This window comes from Erpetoichthys calabaricus, chromosome 4, assembly GCF_900747795.2.
Source record: "Erpetoichthys calabaricus chromosome 4, fErpCal1.3, whole genome shotgun sequence".
In the NCBI taxonomy this organism is placed as follows: Eukaryota; Metazoa; Chordata; class Cladistia; order Polypteriformes; family Polypteridae; genus Erpetoichthys; species Erpetoichthys calabaricus.
In genome coordinates this window covers 236,651,012-236,666,727 of record NC_041397.2, presented here as the reverse complement: position 1 = coordinate 236,666,727, position 15,716 = coordinate 236,651,012, and the positions used below count along the sequence as shown (strand labels likewise).

The following is a 15,716-nucleotide window of genomic DNA, read 5'->3' as shown; positions in this document are numbered from 1 at the left end:
TACCCATCTTTTCTAATTTTCACACTGAATCCTCCAGATGAATGTAGAAACAAGTACAAACAGATGTAAATTAACTCACTGTTTATTGACAAGGGCTGCAAAAAAAAACCAAACAAAAGCAAAACTTGCAACGTACTTGGACCTTGAGGACTATTAAGTCACAAGAAAATTCACACTGGAAACATTAAGCTTAAAATAAACTCACTAGGGAAGGCCTAACCACACTATGTCTCCCTCTAACATTGAAATACTTTGGTAATAGGTTATTTAGTTTAAAACACAATTAACACATAAAGGGCATTTCTTTCAGGATTAAGGCAAGAAAAAGTCCACTGTATGTGTCAGTGCACGAAATACACTCAGAATACTTATCTTTATTTTAATATTTGTGGAGGACAGTCAGTGCCCTTGCCCGGCCCTTCTTAATGGAAGTATCAGAGGAGAAAGCGTGTTCAGGGCATTATCTCCCCTGGATCGCTAGATGGCAGTCCCCCCAGGTTGCTACAGCTGCCCGGATCCCCACAGAGCTGCCTGGATTTGGAGTTCTGGGGGTGCTGCCTGGGGGTTCTGCAGGGACTGCAGAGCTCTGCTTCATTGGGCTCCCACCTTTCACAGGAGTGCTTCCAGACCAAGCCTACGGGACACCGGAAGTACTCCCAGGTATTACATAAAAGGATCCAGTGGCCACTGCTCCTGGAGCCACAGTTGGGAGGGAGAAAACAACGCTTGCAGGAGGAGGAGAAGGAGGAGTGGAGGCAGTGAGAGAGAGAGAAAAGGAAGAGAAAGAACACAGTGCTGAATGCTTTTATTGTACTGTGCTGTATGCACGTAAACAAAACATTTGTGCAATGCAAAACTTGACGCAGTGTTAGTGTTGAGTTTGGGGAGCTGGAGTGCCCCCTGCAGGCCACACATTATTGTAATAAAAATAACATACTGAAATGAAATGAAAAATCCGGACACAGCGAAGAAAAAAAAAAAACTAAATGTCGAGATTAAAGTCGACATGTTGACTTTATTCTCACCATTTATGTCGAGATTAAAATCGTTATCTCCACTTTATTCTCGTAGTTTATTTTGTCATTAAAGTAGAATGTCGTAAATTAAACTCTGAACTACATAAATACTTGATATCCTTTTCATGATGAAATGCATTAAAGCAGGTATTAAACATGCACTCTGGTGTAGGTTCAGTGTAGAGAAGTTTATGGCAGGTGTGACGAGGCTCCAAAAAACTGGATGCATGAATGGGTATTACACAGGTTTAACTGAAACATTGTGTAAATGTTAGGTTTGTGATCTGGTGGTCGAAGTCACGAACACAGAATTCAATGGATGTTCTTCTGTACGGACTTTGTTTATTGCATGCGTGCTATCTCTATCTGATGTACCAACCCCCCCCCCCCCCAACCCCCCCCACCACCATTCCTATCGTTCCTTTTTCATTCTCCACATAACCAATCACCACACGATAAACGTCTTTGTGAAATTAAAACTAGTTATAAACTTAGACCACGGAGTGTTCAGAACTTTAAAAAATCTTCGTTATACATTTTTAAATATGCCATCCATTCAGGGTTACGCCCATCCCAGCAAGCATCGTGTGCCAGGCAGGAATAAATCCTGAACGGGATGCCAGCTCATTGCATGGTGAATACAAGCACACACATACCCTAGGGTCAATATAGCATAACAAAACCCCACTGCTTACATGACTTTGAAAGGAAACTGAAGCACGCTGATTAAACCTGGCAGGAAAACATGCAAACTCAAGGCAGGGTACACCCGGAAACTCCTTGCTGCCAGGCAGCAGTGCAACCTCTACGCCACCGTGCCCCCACATGATTAGTACATGCTTTAATGCATTTCATCCTGAAAATGATATCAAGTATTTATCTTAGCATTGTAACTGTTCAGGGAGCAGGGATATCATAAAATTAAAGTATTCGGTGTGGTGATCGCTGCTTGCGCCTCTTCTTTGTGCAGAGGAAATAAGTTTAAGAAGCACGTAGTAATTAATATGGCTCGGGGAATGCTTAACACAAAGCATTTCATGCGCTACATAATTTATGACGGGGTTTGGGAAGATCTACTAAATTAAATATTCATTTTAAGATGAAGTTTAGTGTATAATGTTCTACTTTAATGACAAACTACGAGAATAAAGTTAACATGTCGACTTTAAAGTGGAAATATCGACTTTAATCTCGATGTAAATGGCGAGAACAAAGTGGTAATGTCGAGAATAAAGTCAACGTGTCGACTTTAATCTTGACATTTAGTTTTTTTTTTCCTTCACTGTGTGCGTATTTTTTTTTCACTGTGGCCCTAGTACGCTTCCGTTGAAATAGGATTACCAAGAAATTAAAAAATTTTAAAGGTTAAATTGTCTTAAATTTTAGTAGTTAAATTGTCTTACACCTTTACTACAGTCTAGATATTGTAAAAATGGTGATTTAAAACTAAGTTGCTTTACAACAATAAGAAAAATAAAACATTTTGAAAGGTTTAAATTCATTTGAACCAATTAGATCCAACACACATATCTATAGAGCAGGGGTACTCAATCACGGTCCTGGAGGTCCGCAGTGGCTGCAGGTTTTTGTTCTAACCTGGTTACTTAATTAGAAAGCAATTCTTGCCAATAATTTAATTTCATGGCTCGTTAGTGCTTTTACTCTGCTATATCAGGTCATTCTTATATCCTGGATTTTCTTCCTCTTTCTATGGATATCATCCGAATGATCTGAACGCTAAAATGGATGAGTGATTCTTAGTCCTTCACTTTTTTCTCTTCAATTTCCTTCCAAATATTTAATTAAACCAATTAGTGCACGATAAATACAGAGGTGTAAATGGTAACAAGCTAAATGGAGAAATGCTGGTCTCTTTTGTCATTTGCATGTTACTGCTAATAAGGAGCAATTAAAAACCAAGACTACAGCTGTTTAAGACTAAAATAAGCAATAAGGGTTCAAAATCTTAACGAACGAGACAACTAAAGTGAAGCAGAAGTGTTACTTGAGCAGTAAGTGCTTCTTATTAAGCAATTGGGTTGGAGCAAAAACCTGCAGCCACTGCGGACCTTCAGGACCGTGATTGAGTACCCCTGCTATAGAGGATGACTTCAATTTTAAATTCTTAGTCAATTCTACTGTCCAGATGTAACTGTTACAATTATAGTCTGCAGGCAATTAGGAAATACGGTATACAAGAGTGGATACATATACCACTAGTGACAGGGTATTTAAAATACCAGGTTCATTCGGTTTAACACTTAAATGCTGAAATAAATGAACATGAGAAATGTAAAAATAAACAAAGATTTTTTTATTCTCTACTGAAAAAGAAAGAGGGAAACTTCCACTTTAAATTGCAATGAATTTTCACTTTTCAGGCATAAATAAGTCACCACCACAGTAGCACTAGAATTTGCACTGCTATCTCACAGCTCTCATACAAATACAGTACCTCAAAATCACAGCCTAATCACTGCCTGCTCGGAATCTGCACGGTTTCCCCATGTCTGCATAGATTTCTCTCTCAAAATGTTTTGGTTTCCTTATATATCACAAACTCCTGAAGGTTAGCTTTACTAGAAACTGTAAATTAGCCTTATATGAGTGAGTTTGGGTGTGTTGAGCCTGGCACGCCATCTTGCTTTGCACTTGATATTGACAGGATAGGGTTCAGCCCCCCATGACATTAGACTGGGTTATGCAAGTTCTTAATATGCTGTATGAGACGCACTTTTATTGGGTGCAATTTCATTTTACAATAGAAGAAATCAAACACAAACCTCCAATAACTTTAAAGTAAAGTTGGCTGAACATCAGAATTTAAATTAGGTGGTTTAATTTATTGATCACAACCATGTTGGTGCACTGTATCTGTAAGTGTGATTGTTACATTTATTTCTAAACAATCAAAAAAGTAGGTATTGTTCAAGTGAATACTCTGGCACAGGAATATTTACAGGCTGTGCTTTGGTGTGTAATAAAAGCTTCTAATGAAATGACATCCCACATATAAACATTTCAATGCAATAGTTGACGATGGATTGCTTCTAATACTGCCGCATTAAGAAAAGATACAGAAGAATTTCAGCAAATGTGCAAATGGGCTTGTCTGATGTAAATATGTTGATGTTTTTCTGATTAACACATTTCTTTGAAGACTATTCTGAGGAACACTAAAATTAATAATTTGGAGATCATTCTTGAGTTGATGTATAATGAAATGGCCAGTGCTATGCTAAGTATAGATTTGAGGGGATCAATTATTCAGCTGTTACAGCTCCTGTCACAACAACACCGTACGTAATGCTGAGGCAAGCACTTTTAAGAAAGTAGTTTAATTACTGAAGCATTAGATCACATTGCATAGATTCTATCAGTGAGTAAAGTGTTTTAAAAATCATAGTGGTTATTTTCAGTACATGTACTGTTATACATTTCAAGAGGCTAGAACTTTGCTTCATAAAATTGGAATGTATTTATGTTGTGTCCAGCAGTTACACTGCAAATTTTGATCAAAGGCACTTTACACTTACCACTAGGGAGTTGCACCCCTGCTCACTTCGCTCTCCAACCCTCCCGGCCTGTGCTACGCGCAAGCCACTTTGCATGTCTGCTGGTTGCGTTGTGAAAACGAGGGCTGAAAGCACCCCAAGGAGACGTTGTTGCTCCTCCGAAAGTACCTCTTACACAGTGATACAATGGGAAAAGAATGATACCAAACATATATATGTAGGTTTTAAAATAAGCCCAATTTAAAGCGTGACAAAAAACATGACATAAAATCGTTGTACTTTTAGGCCTTGGATTTTTTATATATTATATATTTATATATATATATACACACACACACACACACACAGAGAGAGACAGAGAGAGAGAGAGAAGATGTATACTAGCGTTTAAGTTCTCCCGTGAATAAGTTGGGGCTTAATATTACCGTATAATTTCTGGTATTTTATAATGTCACTCGTATAAGTCGAATGTGTAAAACTCAAGCTACTGGTCCAAGAGATTACTATATGCCCACCTGAAAGAGTAACCATGGAGCACACTGCCTTTTTTTTCTATGTATTTGCCTAGTCACGGTAATACCCAAACTATTCCGAAGCGACATTTGCACTGTTTTGTGTATCTCACATCTTCATACACCTTTATCATAACAGCATCCCTTATCTATGATGGAGCGTTCGATCAGAAGAAAATATAAAGCTGGTTTTAAATTAAGTCGTTCAAGTGGCAAAAGAAATTGGTAACTGTGCTGCTGCTGCAAAATTTGATGTGTCTGAGAAACTGGTGCAAGATTGGAGGAAGCAGGAAGATGCAAAAAAATAAATAAAGTGTTGCATTTTTGAATGGGTGTATAAGTTGGGGTCTGATTTTATAATCGAATTTTCGGGTTTCAAGACCTGACTTATATGTGAGTATATATGGTGACAGTGACACATCTCTGCAACCCACATGTTAAAACACACAATTTAATGGCCCATTCATCCATCCATCCATTTTTGAAGCTGCTTAATCCAACTTAAGTATGAATATGCAACGCAGGAAATAACCTTGGTTGGAAAACCAATACACCAACATTAAGTCCAATTGAGGACGACCCACTAACCTAAAAAGCATAAATATCTGTGGCATTGGAGTCATCATCATCCATTTAACCACTGTTTTCTGCGTTGACCCCAGTTAGCCAATCGCCTCCAATCATGGTCCTGGGAATCCTTCGTGGTGAGAACCATTCATTTTATTTCAACCAGGGACACCTCCAATCATATTTCTCTGGACTTCCTCTGTGTCTAAACCCTTACACTTCTAATTTGGTTCACCCAATCATCCTCACCCTTTTATTCCAGATGTACAAACTACTTTACTCTGTTTCTCTACAGCACAAAACCCCCCATTTCTGTAATAACTCTTACTCTGAGATACTCCACGTATTCCACTGATTGTTCTTAACTCTGTTCTTTCCAGCTTTGCCTCATATTCTGCCTTAATTAGCCACATCTCACTCTCATACAGCACACTACTCCACATAAGGCTTTCATAAATGACAGAGGCAACTTTGAAAGTCAGAATGGGGTAACCTCCTGGACTTTTTCTCTATACACTTGTACCAAAAATGAGGAAGACTGGAGTACATAGAGCAAAAAGCCAAGCAAACTTTACATGAATAATGACTGGACAAAGGATTAAAATACATAGCACTGTGAATATGAGGTAACGGAGCTAACCTCTGTGCCACCATCCCACTACCGGATAAATTGATTAAAAAATTGACATCACATTAACAACAATGCATTTTGCTCCAGAGGTGCAATATATTGGCAAAACAAATGGCCTTTTCATGTTCCAAAAGACAGACATTAAGGAGCAAAGAAAAATAGAAAATAATAAATGCACCAGTGATTTTGAGTGTCCAACCAAAGTGAATAATATAAACCTCACTATTCTCAAACATTGTTATCATGATGTTTTAAACAAGGAACTTAATCAACACTTACTGGAGGAAAAAAAGAAATGAAGAATACAGACAAATAGAATATAATTAGATGCAAAATGAAAAACAATGTAAACATGAAAATAACAAATATAATTAAAATACAACTATTTAAACGAAAAGCAAAATGTCAGTACAGTATCATTAATTAGCAAGTACAAGGCTGGATTAGAGAAAACCTTAATCAATATAAATTTTAACATATACCGCAGGCCCAAACATATGAGATTTACATAAAAAAATAATTGTCTCCGTGGCCTCAATAATTAAGTCAGTCTTAGTACTCAGAACTACATATACAGTAGGTGTCTTTGTTACTTATTAATCGGAATTTCACAACTCTCTGGTGGTATTGGCCTACTCCTCTTTCCATAATAATTTCACCTCAGATTTATTTTAGTCAAATGACAAAGAATTGCTCTTTTGTGGTCCTGTCCCTGAATCTCAAAGAGATTTTAGTGTAGACCGTAAACAATTCTAAATTCCTTTTTTTACTACACCACTGTAACGTATACTTAACTTGTGTGCTTAAGATGATAGATAGATAGATAGATAGATAGATAGATAGATAGATAGATAGATAGATAGATAGATACCTTGTTCCACTACACAACCCTGCCTTGAAGCATAAAAAAATACTACGATACAGAATTCGCAGTTGCTTCACTGAGGATAAACTTTCTATGTCCTGATGCAGAAAAGCATTTGCAAACCTCAATATTGCCACTACAGTGTTTGACCACTGGCATGAAGAAATTACTGAAGAATACTGCATTGGCTTTTCTGCAGATACATTAGAATCCACGCAAGCCAAAATGTTATCTGTCCATATAACATTTTTTTCACTAGTCTTGAGGGTCATCCAGGCACTTTTCTGGGATGCCTTCAGTCAACACTCAAGTCTTTATTAGTGATTAGCGGTTTTCACCTGACTTTATCAGTACCTTTCTGGGAGTTAATAAAATTACTTTAGTAAAGACAACAGAGACTGATTCATTTATGTTGTTCCTGAGTTCTTTTAAGTCATGATTTCAGTTGGATAGCCAAAACTGGGACGGTTATCTACAATCTTAGACATCTGCAATTTTAGATAAAACAGATGTTTTGTGGTTGTTACAGCAATAGAGCCTTAAGCTTGGCCTTTTTTGACACAATTTTCGTAATTTTGACCCTGCTAACCATCACAATGGATTTGAAACAATGCAGTCAAGATGTGAAAAGTATAGACTTCAAGCTTTAATTCAAGGGGTTTAACAAAAATATTGTATGAGCTGTTTAGAAAAGAGATGTTTATACATGCACCGCCCCCCCATTCACATAATGATTGCTTAATTTTGTCACTTGCATATCAAATGGCAGTACATGCTGATAAATGGAGAAATACGAAATCCGACTTACAGTGTGCAGTAGCTCTGTCGTCCAAGACACAGGCAGCAGGTCATTCGTCAATAGACCGACTTCTACCACGGTAACATCACCATTATTAGAACAATGCCGGCTCGAGTTTAGACTTAAACATGTCGAGTTGGGCGAGGGTGACGAGCTACCTCGCGTGACAGCACTGTCGGTGTCACATCAAGAAGTCGCCTAAAAACAAAATAGGCGCGCCAATTCAAGTCAAGCAGCACAGAATTGTACCGCGAAGAGACAGTGCTGCATGACACATACTGCAGCTGAAAACTCCATGAAGTGTCGGCGTCGACTCAAGAAGCTCCAAACGCTTTTATTTTACTTTTGCACGCGACACCGGCATTATTTGCAATAACTCGAACTCCGAAAATACTGTTTGCAACACATGTTCATTCGCCCTCCCTATCTACAGCCACAAGACGCGAGGACCGCCACAGGACTGTGGAAAGTTCGGCGGCAGACGCCGCGGAGAAATACCCAAGTTACGGATGGACGAGAGTGTGGTCGCCGTGAGCGCACAGCCACCCAGCTTCAGTTGCTAGGAGAGAGGGGCGGTGCAGATCCCACAGCGTACTTTCTTCTTCCGTGTCTTTACTTTCTATTAAGTATTTCCTTCAACCCCTTCCCGCTGTACACTTTAGTCATTTGCAATTGCCAAATTATTCTTGACAGATTCATCTTTTGGACTCACCTGCTGAAATGGACCCTCATCCGCCGAACTTGAAACTGTACAGTTAAAGCATGACCTTACAGTGTCTTTCTCGTGGAGTGCAAAGGAAGAAACGGCGTCACGGCCACGCCCTGTGACGTCAAAGCGAACTAACCCTTCAGCATCTGCAGCACAGCGCGCTCACCTCTTTACATGTCAAAAGTAAGAGAAACAAAGACACGGTATCGTTAACTAGTCGATTGCCTCCCTCTGGATGTAACCGAGCCCACAAATTTAGGAGGAAGGTAAGGCGGACACACCTGGAGCCTGACAAAGGGATTACTAGAATAAACTGTAGGCTCACTGCCACTTTGCCACGGATTAAATTACGTTTTTTGGGTACGATCTTCTTAGGGTTACATTAGCATTTGTGACAAATGACCTGTTGCTTTATGTCAAATCAGACCAGCACATTTTATCAGATTCATGTTAGCCTACATCTAGGATTACAACAAACAGAATGTTTTGCATTCTCAACAGATTTACCCACGTTGCCAAAGGAATCCTTATCTCGGAAAGTTTCAACCAACTTGCATTGGCAAACACTCTAGATCTTAGCAGCTTAGTGATGAACACTCAAACCACTTTTTCCCGTGGTCTCTGCTGCGATCACGTAAGTCTGAAAAGACAGCTCTGTACACCTGTCGTCCTCTTGGTAAAAAGCTCTCAATGAACAGGAGGCTGGATTAGCTTGAATGAGTTCTTCACTTCTAATTAAAGCCTCCTGCAGCTTCCATTGGGAAGTGCGTGTTATTGCCAGTGCATGCTTGTCACAAGATCCACACGTTTCTTCAGTTACAGCTCCGGAACTGAGCAAAAGTGCTTCTGCATTCCCTGCAGATTGTAACAGATGGCCATGCTGAAAGGATCTTCCCACTTTCCGAATTAACATGAACAAGATTTCTTAGTGTGTATCCAGCAAAAAGTACACATATTAGCATGAATAAGATTTGTGTAGATGCTATAAATGCAGGCATATAATTAGCATGGACAAAGTTCCAAACTGGTAATGCAAAAGTGACATGTTCAATGCAATTATTGCTTGCAATTACCCTGAATGTATAATTCCTTATTCAAACATGTACCTTCTAACATTTTTCAGCTGCATTTTATCATTGAAGAAATGACATTTCACTTCGGTTTATAGACCTTCTAAAGAGGTGGCACAGAATGCAGTAAGATGGTTAAGTACCAAGTTGTCAGTTACCGAAACTACATATGCAATATTTTCACACCCACTAAATCCAGCTCAGTATGGACTGGGCACCCAGTGGCAAACAACCCTGGAGAGGACACCAATCCATCACTGGGCAACAAATTGTGGTTAATTTCAATTAATTTGGTAGTGTAACTTCTAACAGAATTCACATCTTATTCATCATCACAAAGTATTTTTTGTACATGTCTGAGTTACAATTCTACCCTCCACTTTTCTTCTTTCATCTACTGCTATGTCCTTCCTTTCTAATCACCTAAAATTGTCATAATTGTATTTCCTCTTGATCTTCTCAATAGAAATTACCCCTTGATCACTTCTTTCATCAGGCCATTCCATATTACCACAATCCCAGTCCACACTCTTCTCTTGCAAAACCTCTATTTGTTTTCATTTTCATCCGAATATTTATCTATAATATGGCACAACTTACATTTTATTACAGAGAAAAATCAAAGCTTGGTTGGATGGTGGCCAAAGTTTCAGGAATACCTGAAATAGCCAATTCTAATGTAAACAAAATTCTTTTTTTTTCCAATACACCTAAGCCCTATACGGAGTTCCATTCAGTTTCTCATAAAGAAATAGTGTTTTCCACTGTATGGTACAGGTGTTTGATGCAAACTTTATACCTTGAAGCTGCATGTATTTATGGACTAACCAACACAATACAGTGAGACAGTGAATTCACATTCACAGTGATCTGATGGAATAAGCATACTTTAGCAAAGAGCAATGGTAGGTTCCTTGGTGCTTATGCTTAAAAAACATAGCATAACCTGTTAAGAGTGGTTGTGAAACAGACCTTGAGAATGATAAAGTAAATTTAACTGTGCAGAGAGTGCAAGGAAGTTGAAGAGTATACATGTTTACAAAGGTCAGTGAAAAGTGCAATCTGCATGACCAGTTACAATGTGCTTCAGAACTTAAAAGTGAAATGCTCTAGGAATATAGTCAGCAGAATTTCATTCCACTCCAAATAACTTCCTCGCTAACCCATATTTTAAGCTGCCATAAACATTGTCCTATGGTTACTTTCCTCAGGCCCAAAGAATCCCAACTGCCTATTTTTATTCAAAATTATTGAAAATCTTCAATGGATTCCTTTTTCATTCAGCTTGTTGCTTATGGCGATTCTGTACATAAAAAGTGGATTCAAGAGTTAACTACATTCTGGGGAAGAGGACTTATTCTTTCTCTATGATGAATTAAGTTGCATATTTGCTTTTAGAATTAAATAAATACAGTACAGCCACTCTTTTTAATTGCCTGGAGTTTCTTTGCATTGATCTTTCTGTACCAAACTGTATTTTTTAAAGTACATGAGTCTGCAAAACAAAAATGTCAAAGATATTCAGTAATTTATCTGTGCATAAATCAACTCAAACAACTTTTCTGTTATCCTCTTAAAGAAAAATTCCCTGGAGTGGAGAGTGTGTGGTTAGATAACAGCCTGCACAAAAGAATCAGCAGTGCCAGATAAGCTTCGCTCAGATCATTACACATCTATGTCTCAGATGTTCCTGAGACTCAGATCATTTCCAGTAGCTGGCAGGTTACTACAGAAAAGTGTGTGATACATTAGGTGTCCTACTGGACTGGGATTTTCAGCAAAGAAAGAAATAAAACATTCAAAGCACCTGTACCCACCTCACCTCTAGTTATACCACATAAAGTTTACAATGGCAAATTAATGTGGTGGGTTGGCACCCTGCCCAGGATTGTTTCCTGCCTTGTGCCCTGTGTTGGCTGGGATTGGCTCCAGCAGACCCCCGTGACCCTGTGTTCGGATTCAGCGGGTTGGAAAATGGATGGATGGATGGCAAATTAAAATGTTCAAAGCTATTAGACTAACATAGACAAGAAGCATTGATTTACAGGCAAGGAACTTGAATTGAAGTTAGTTGGTGCCTAATGTGCAAAACCACTATGACCTTCTTATGTGTGCCCACATAAGTAATTTATTTTGTGTATAATATAGTTGTTACAAACATCAACATGAAAAGGTGCAATTGACAATAAGAATTGAATAATTATTTATTTTACATTGACAACAGCATGTTACACACATGAACTACAGAACAAAAATGTTGGGGCAACATTAACAGTAGAGACAAATAAACCTATTCGAAGAGCACATTCATTTGCCCTGCTTGTTTTAATCATAAATAGCAGCTAAGTGTGCAAGACAGATATATTTTTTCAAACAAAGATGTTTCAGTATTCTTTATGCTACAGAAATCTCTTTTAAATTACATTTTATGCTTCAATGTGCAAAAAACTATGGAGCAAAACCTGGACAAAATCCCTGTAAACACATGGCCATCATAACTGGCAGAAATTAGTTGCTGACAGGCAATACAGGATTTAGGACCATCCACAGTGCACCCTTTATAAAGTGACATTTGCTTCCCCTCCACCAGCCCAACCACCAACCCCACCCTCCCCCAATAAAGGGTACATTTTTAAAGTCAGACAATTGACTCAATACTGGAAGGAACTTCAGGATGCTGCTGGTGCATTGACATCTTTTGCAACTGACAGGATGGATTGCCCTGTTTAAGAATAATTTAAAGCAGTACTCTGTAAGTCACTTTCAGGTACATCATATCCAAATATGAAATAATACCTTTTTACAAGCTGTCACAGTTCAGACTACACAAAGAAAAAAAAAAACAGTACTTTAAATGGATAATAAGTGCTACAGATTGGGTATTCAAGTGCTTCTTCAATCCTGTCACAGTATCACTTTTACATTACTCCTCACTCAGTTAAAAAAGGACTGACATCTTCTCTTTATACAAGAATCCCTGCCATAAAATGTAGTTGCATAAAAAAATAAACCCTCCAGTTTTATATTATTCAGAATGCCTGTAAGATTTTGGTATCACAGGAGGTAACTCCACTATTTAATGTAAAACATTACTCCTGAATGTAAACACTCAAAGACCCTTTACTCCTACAAAGCCTGAACAAATTTACTGCTATATGTGTTTTTGTTAGAAAAAAAATAAGAAATTAAAATATGCATATTTATAACCAATGGACTATTATTACATTTATTTCAACTAAAATGGCAATCTTAAAATAAAGTATATAGTCATGTATTTAACGGTCGTTTTCACTTAATTTTAGTGTATTTTTTGCCCATTCTCAAATGCCTAGAGTAAATAAAAACAAAGATGTTCATAAGAAGCTACACATTTTTTTTTTAGCAGCAAATAAACTCTTAGTGGTATCTGAAGGAAAAACAGTCCAAAAAATATTTTTCATCCAAAACTAAATATACTCAAGTGTGGTCACTTTGTAAACTTCCTGCAGTGACTTTTGTTTCTTTTTGGTGGCTTCTAGTATGGCTTCCGACCTGCTGACATTTCTAAGCCAAATTTAAAGCATGAGATTCCACGTTGGGAAGGCAAGCACCCAAAACAGTTTAAACTAATTTTGAACCACAAACAGCCAAAATCATTCAAGGGCTATTTGATGTTTCATTACGTGACTCAAAATTCCTCTGGAGATGTACCAACGATCCTCTTAACTGGAAAACCAAAAAAAAAAAACAAAACTGTTAATCACAAAATTCTGGAGTCAAGGAGCACACAAATAATTCGTGTTATATACTACCAATGACAATGTTTTTTTTCTTTACATAGTAACATATTCCATTTAGAGCCACTGGCCTTTAAAACTCAAAGTAGCTGGTTTAAAACTTGCCTATAGCTCACTTTGTGAAAATGAGCAAGTCACAGAACCTGCCTGTGCTCCAATTAAAACTATGTTCTAAACTTAATAAAACTGTCTTGAATAAAAGGTGTTGACCAAACATAGGAGGACAAAAGAAAAAAAATGTATACTATAAGATTACCCATATAAAATATGTTTTATATGATTTGATAGTTGAACATTCACAATTTATGTTGCACTGTCTGGTCTTACTTGAATGGACACAGGGGAGACAATTGTTAAAGCATTTACAAATACTGTACTCCATTCTGTCTGGTCTAAATATAGCAACATTGACACTTGATAGCAGTGTGGTGAAAGCACAGAAACCATCTCCGCCTTACCTGCTCAAGTAGCTGGATAGATTCTTGAAGTGCTCCCTTTAATTTACTGATTTCTTCTTTGCTCCTCTGAAGCGGCAATTGTTTTGATGGGATTTCTGGTGTTAGGCTGCAAACAGGCAGTTAGGGGTTATTATTTCCATCATAAATATTCAAAACTGGACATTATCTAGAACACCTTCACCCAGCCAGTCAATCAGTTAGTCAGTCAGTCAGATGATTATTTAAAACATTATTCATATTTTCTTGTTTTGAACATAAATGTTACACAAAATAACCCTGTAGTTTAATTGAAGCTTATTAATTACATTTCATTTTCTTTCAAAATTTAAAAAATATACAATTTTGTGTCAAAATGTAGAATAAACAAATTAAGTACAGGTATTTAATGTTTTAAATCTAAAACTGAACTGAAACAAGTTACAGAAATGAGAATGTTATGAGGAATATTTAAATACAGAGTTAATTTTCAGACATTCAGAATAGTGAGCACTATAGATACAGTGCGTCCACTATAATGCAATTGTTAAATGAAAAGTCTCACCAAGTAACACTGGGTGTAGGGTTAAGGAATCTTCATTTGATTCATAATATAAAGATACCCAGGTGATTCATGTTTAAAGAAAAAAGCTAATTTGCCACCAATAATTCACCTACTTAAACATTTAGTTAATTTCATGAGTAGATAAGGCTGCCCAAAATTAATTCTCAGCAGCTGCTGCATCACTCCCTACTACAAAGGCTATTGTTTCCCACCTTTCTAAACACATATTGACCTTCAGGCTCTACTGAGTATAGCTTTGTTATCTTGTCTACATGAAGTAGTACGTTTAATGCATAATGACCTAATTGAAAAGAAACTTTAGACAATATAATTGCTAGTTTTAACTGTCTGGTGTCTTACTCAGCTAACTAATGTTTCAATGAGACAAAAGACACCACATTTAATAGGACAGAATTTTTTTGGCTAACTATTCCCTTCAAATAACATTCGAAAACTCTTTTGAATACTTCAGCTACATAATACAGTTCTTTCAAAAGGCTATAAACAGATTTGGAGTTGACACAGAACAACATAAGCTATTGAAGAGCACAAATTTTGTATTATAAGCGGGCTGGTCACTGGATCTGCTTATTTTCAGACTTTCATCCTAGTCTAGGTTATGCACGGATGAAACGTTTGCTACATAATAAGATGAAGCCAATGCCCTATCCTGAACGGAGATGACAACCTCTAGCTTTTTTGGAAAGTGTGCAGAGTATGGGACAATTAGAAACTGTTTGGCTTATTAACACAATTATGCCTTTGCATAAACTAAAATCATTCAACAATATACTAGGTTCTTCTACTAGACTTACTTCAGATTTGATCCCTCTGAGCCTCTGTACCTGTTGGTGCTATGAAGACGCTGTGCAACATCTTCTATGGCCCAGAGTTTAAGGAACAGACTCACATTCAGCACCGTCAGGATTATTAGACTACAAATTAAAAAAAAAAAAAATCTTAAATAAGAATACAACTGACATCCATTGGGGAAAGCATTCTATAAATAGACTTATTATCCTTGTGTAAGCAAAAATGTGAGGAAAGGGAAAATACATCATATAGTCCTGTACTGAAAGCAGTCTATTTAAAATATTATAAAAAGTAAGAAAGAATGCAGATTCTGTTCTGTCAAATAGTAGAAATTCCTTCTTAAGTTTTTTGTTTTGTTTTTTTTCTATAAGGCAGTAGATTTAGATTTTTAAGGTTCAAAATTAATAGAATCAAAACAACTGCTATGAAGTTTTTAAAACTCTA

The 15,716-nt window shown here is 37.3% G+C and overlaps 2 protein-coding genes across 3 annotated transcripts in view; both read right to left on the bottom strand.

The window, feature by feature from the left end:
- The window catches only part of zdhhc23b (zinc finger DHHC-type palmitoyltransferase 23b), a 30,544-nt gene extending 21,810 nt beyond the window's left edge, over positions 1 to 8,734 (bottom strand). Inside the window, exon 1 of the mRNA XM_028800468.2 lies at positions 8,618 to 8,734. The gene's annotated coding sequence lies outside the window, so the exon portion shown is untranslated. The remainder of the gene's footprint in view (positions 1 to 8,617) is intronic.
- A 3,136-nt stretch (positions 8,735 to 11,870) lies between these two features.
- Positions 11,871 to 15,716, bottom strand: part of gramd1c (GRAM domain containing 1c) — a 118,098-nt gene continuing 114,252 nt past the window's right edge. For both annotated transcript variants that reach the window (XM_051927157.1, XM_051927156.1), the window contains exons 16-18: positions 15,275 to 15,394; positions 13,919 to 14,024; positions 11,871 to 13,389 (exon numbers count right to left, since the gene is read on the bottom strand). In XM_051927157.1, the coding sequence (XP_051783117.1) occupies positions 13,321 to 13,389; positions 13,919 to 14,024; positions 15,275 to 15,394 (295 nt within the window). In that variant the 3' untranslated portion in view covers positions 11,871 to 13,320. The remainder of the gene's footprint in view (positions 13,390 to 13,918; positions 14,025 to 15,274; positions 15,395 to 15,716) is intronic.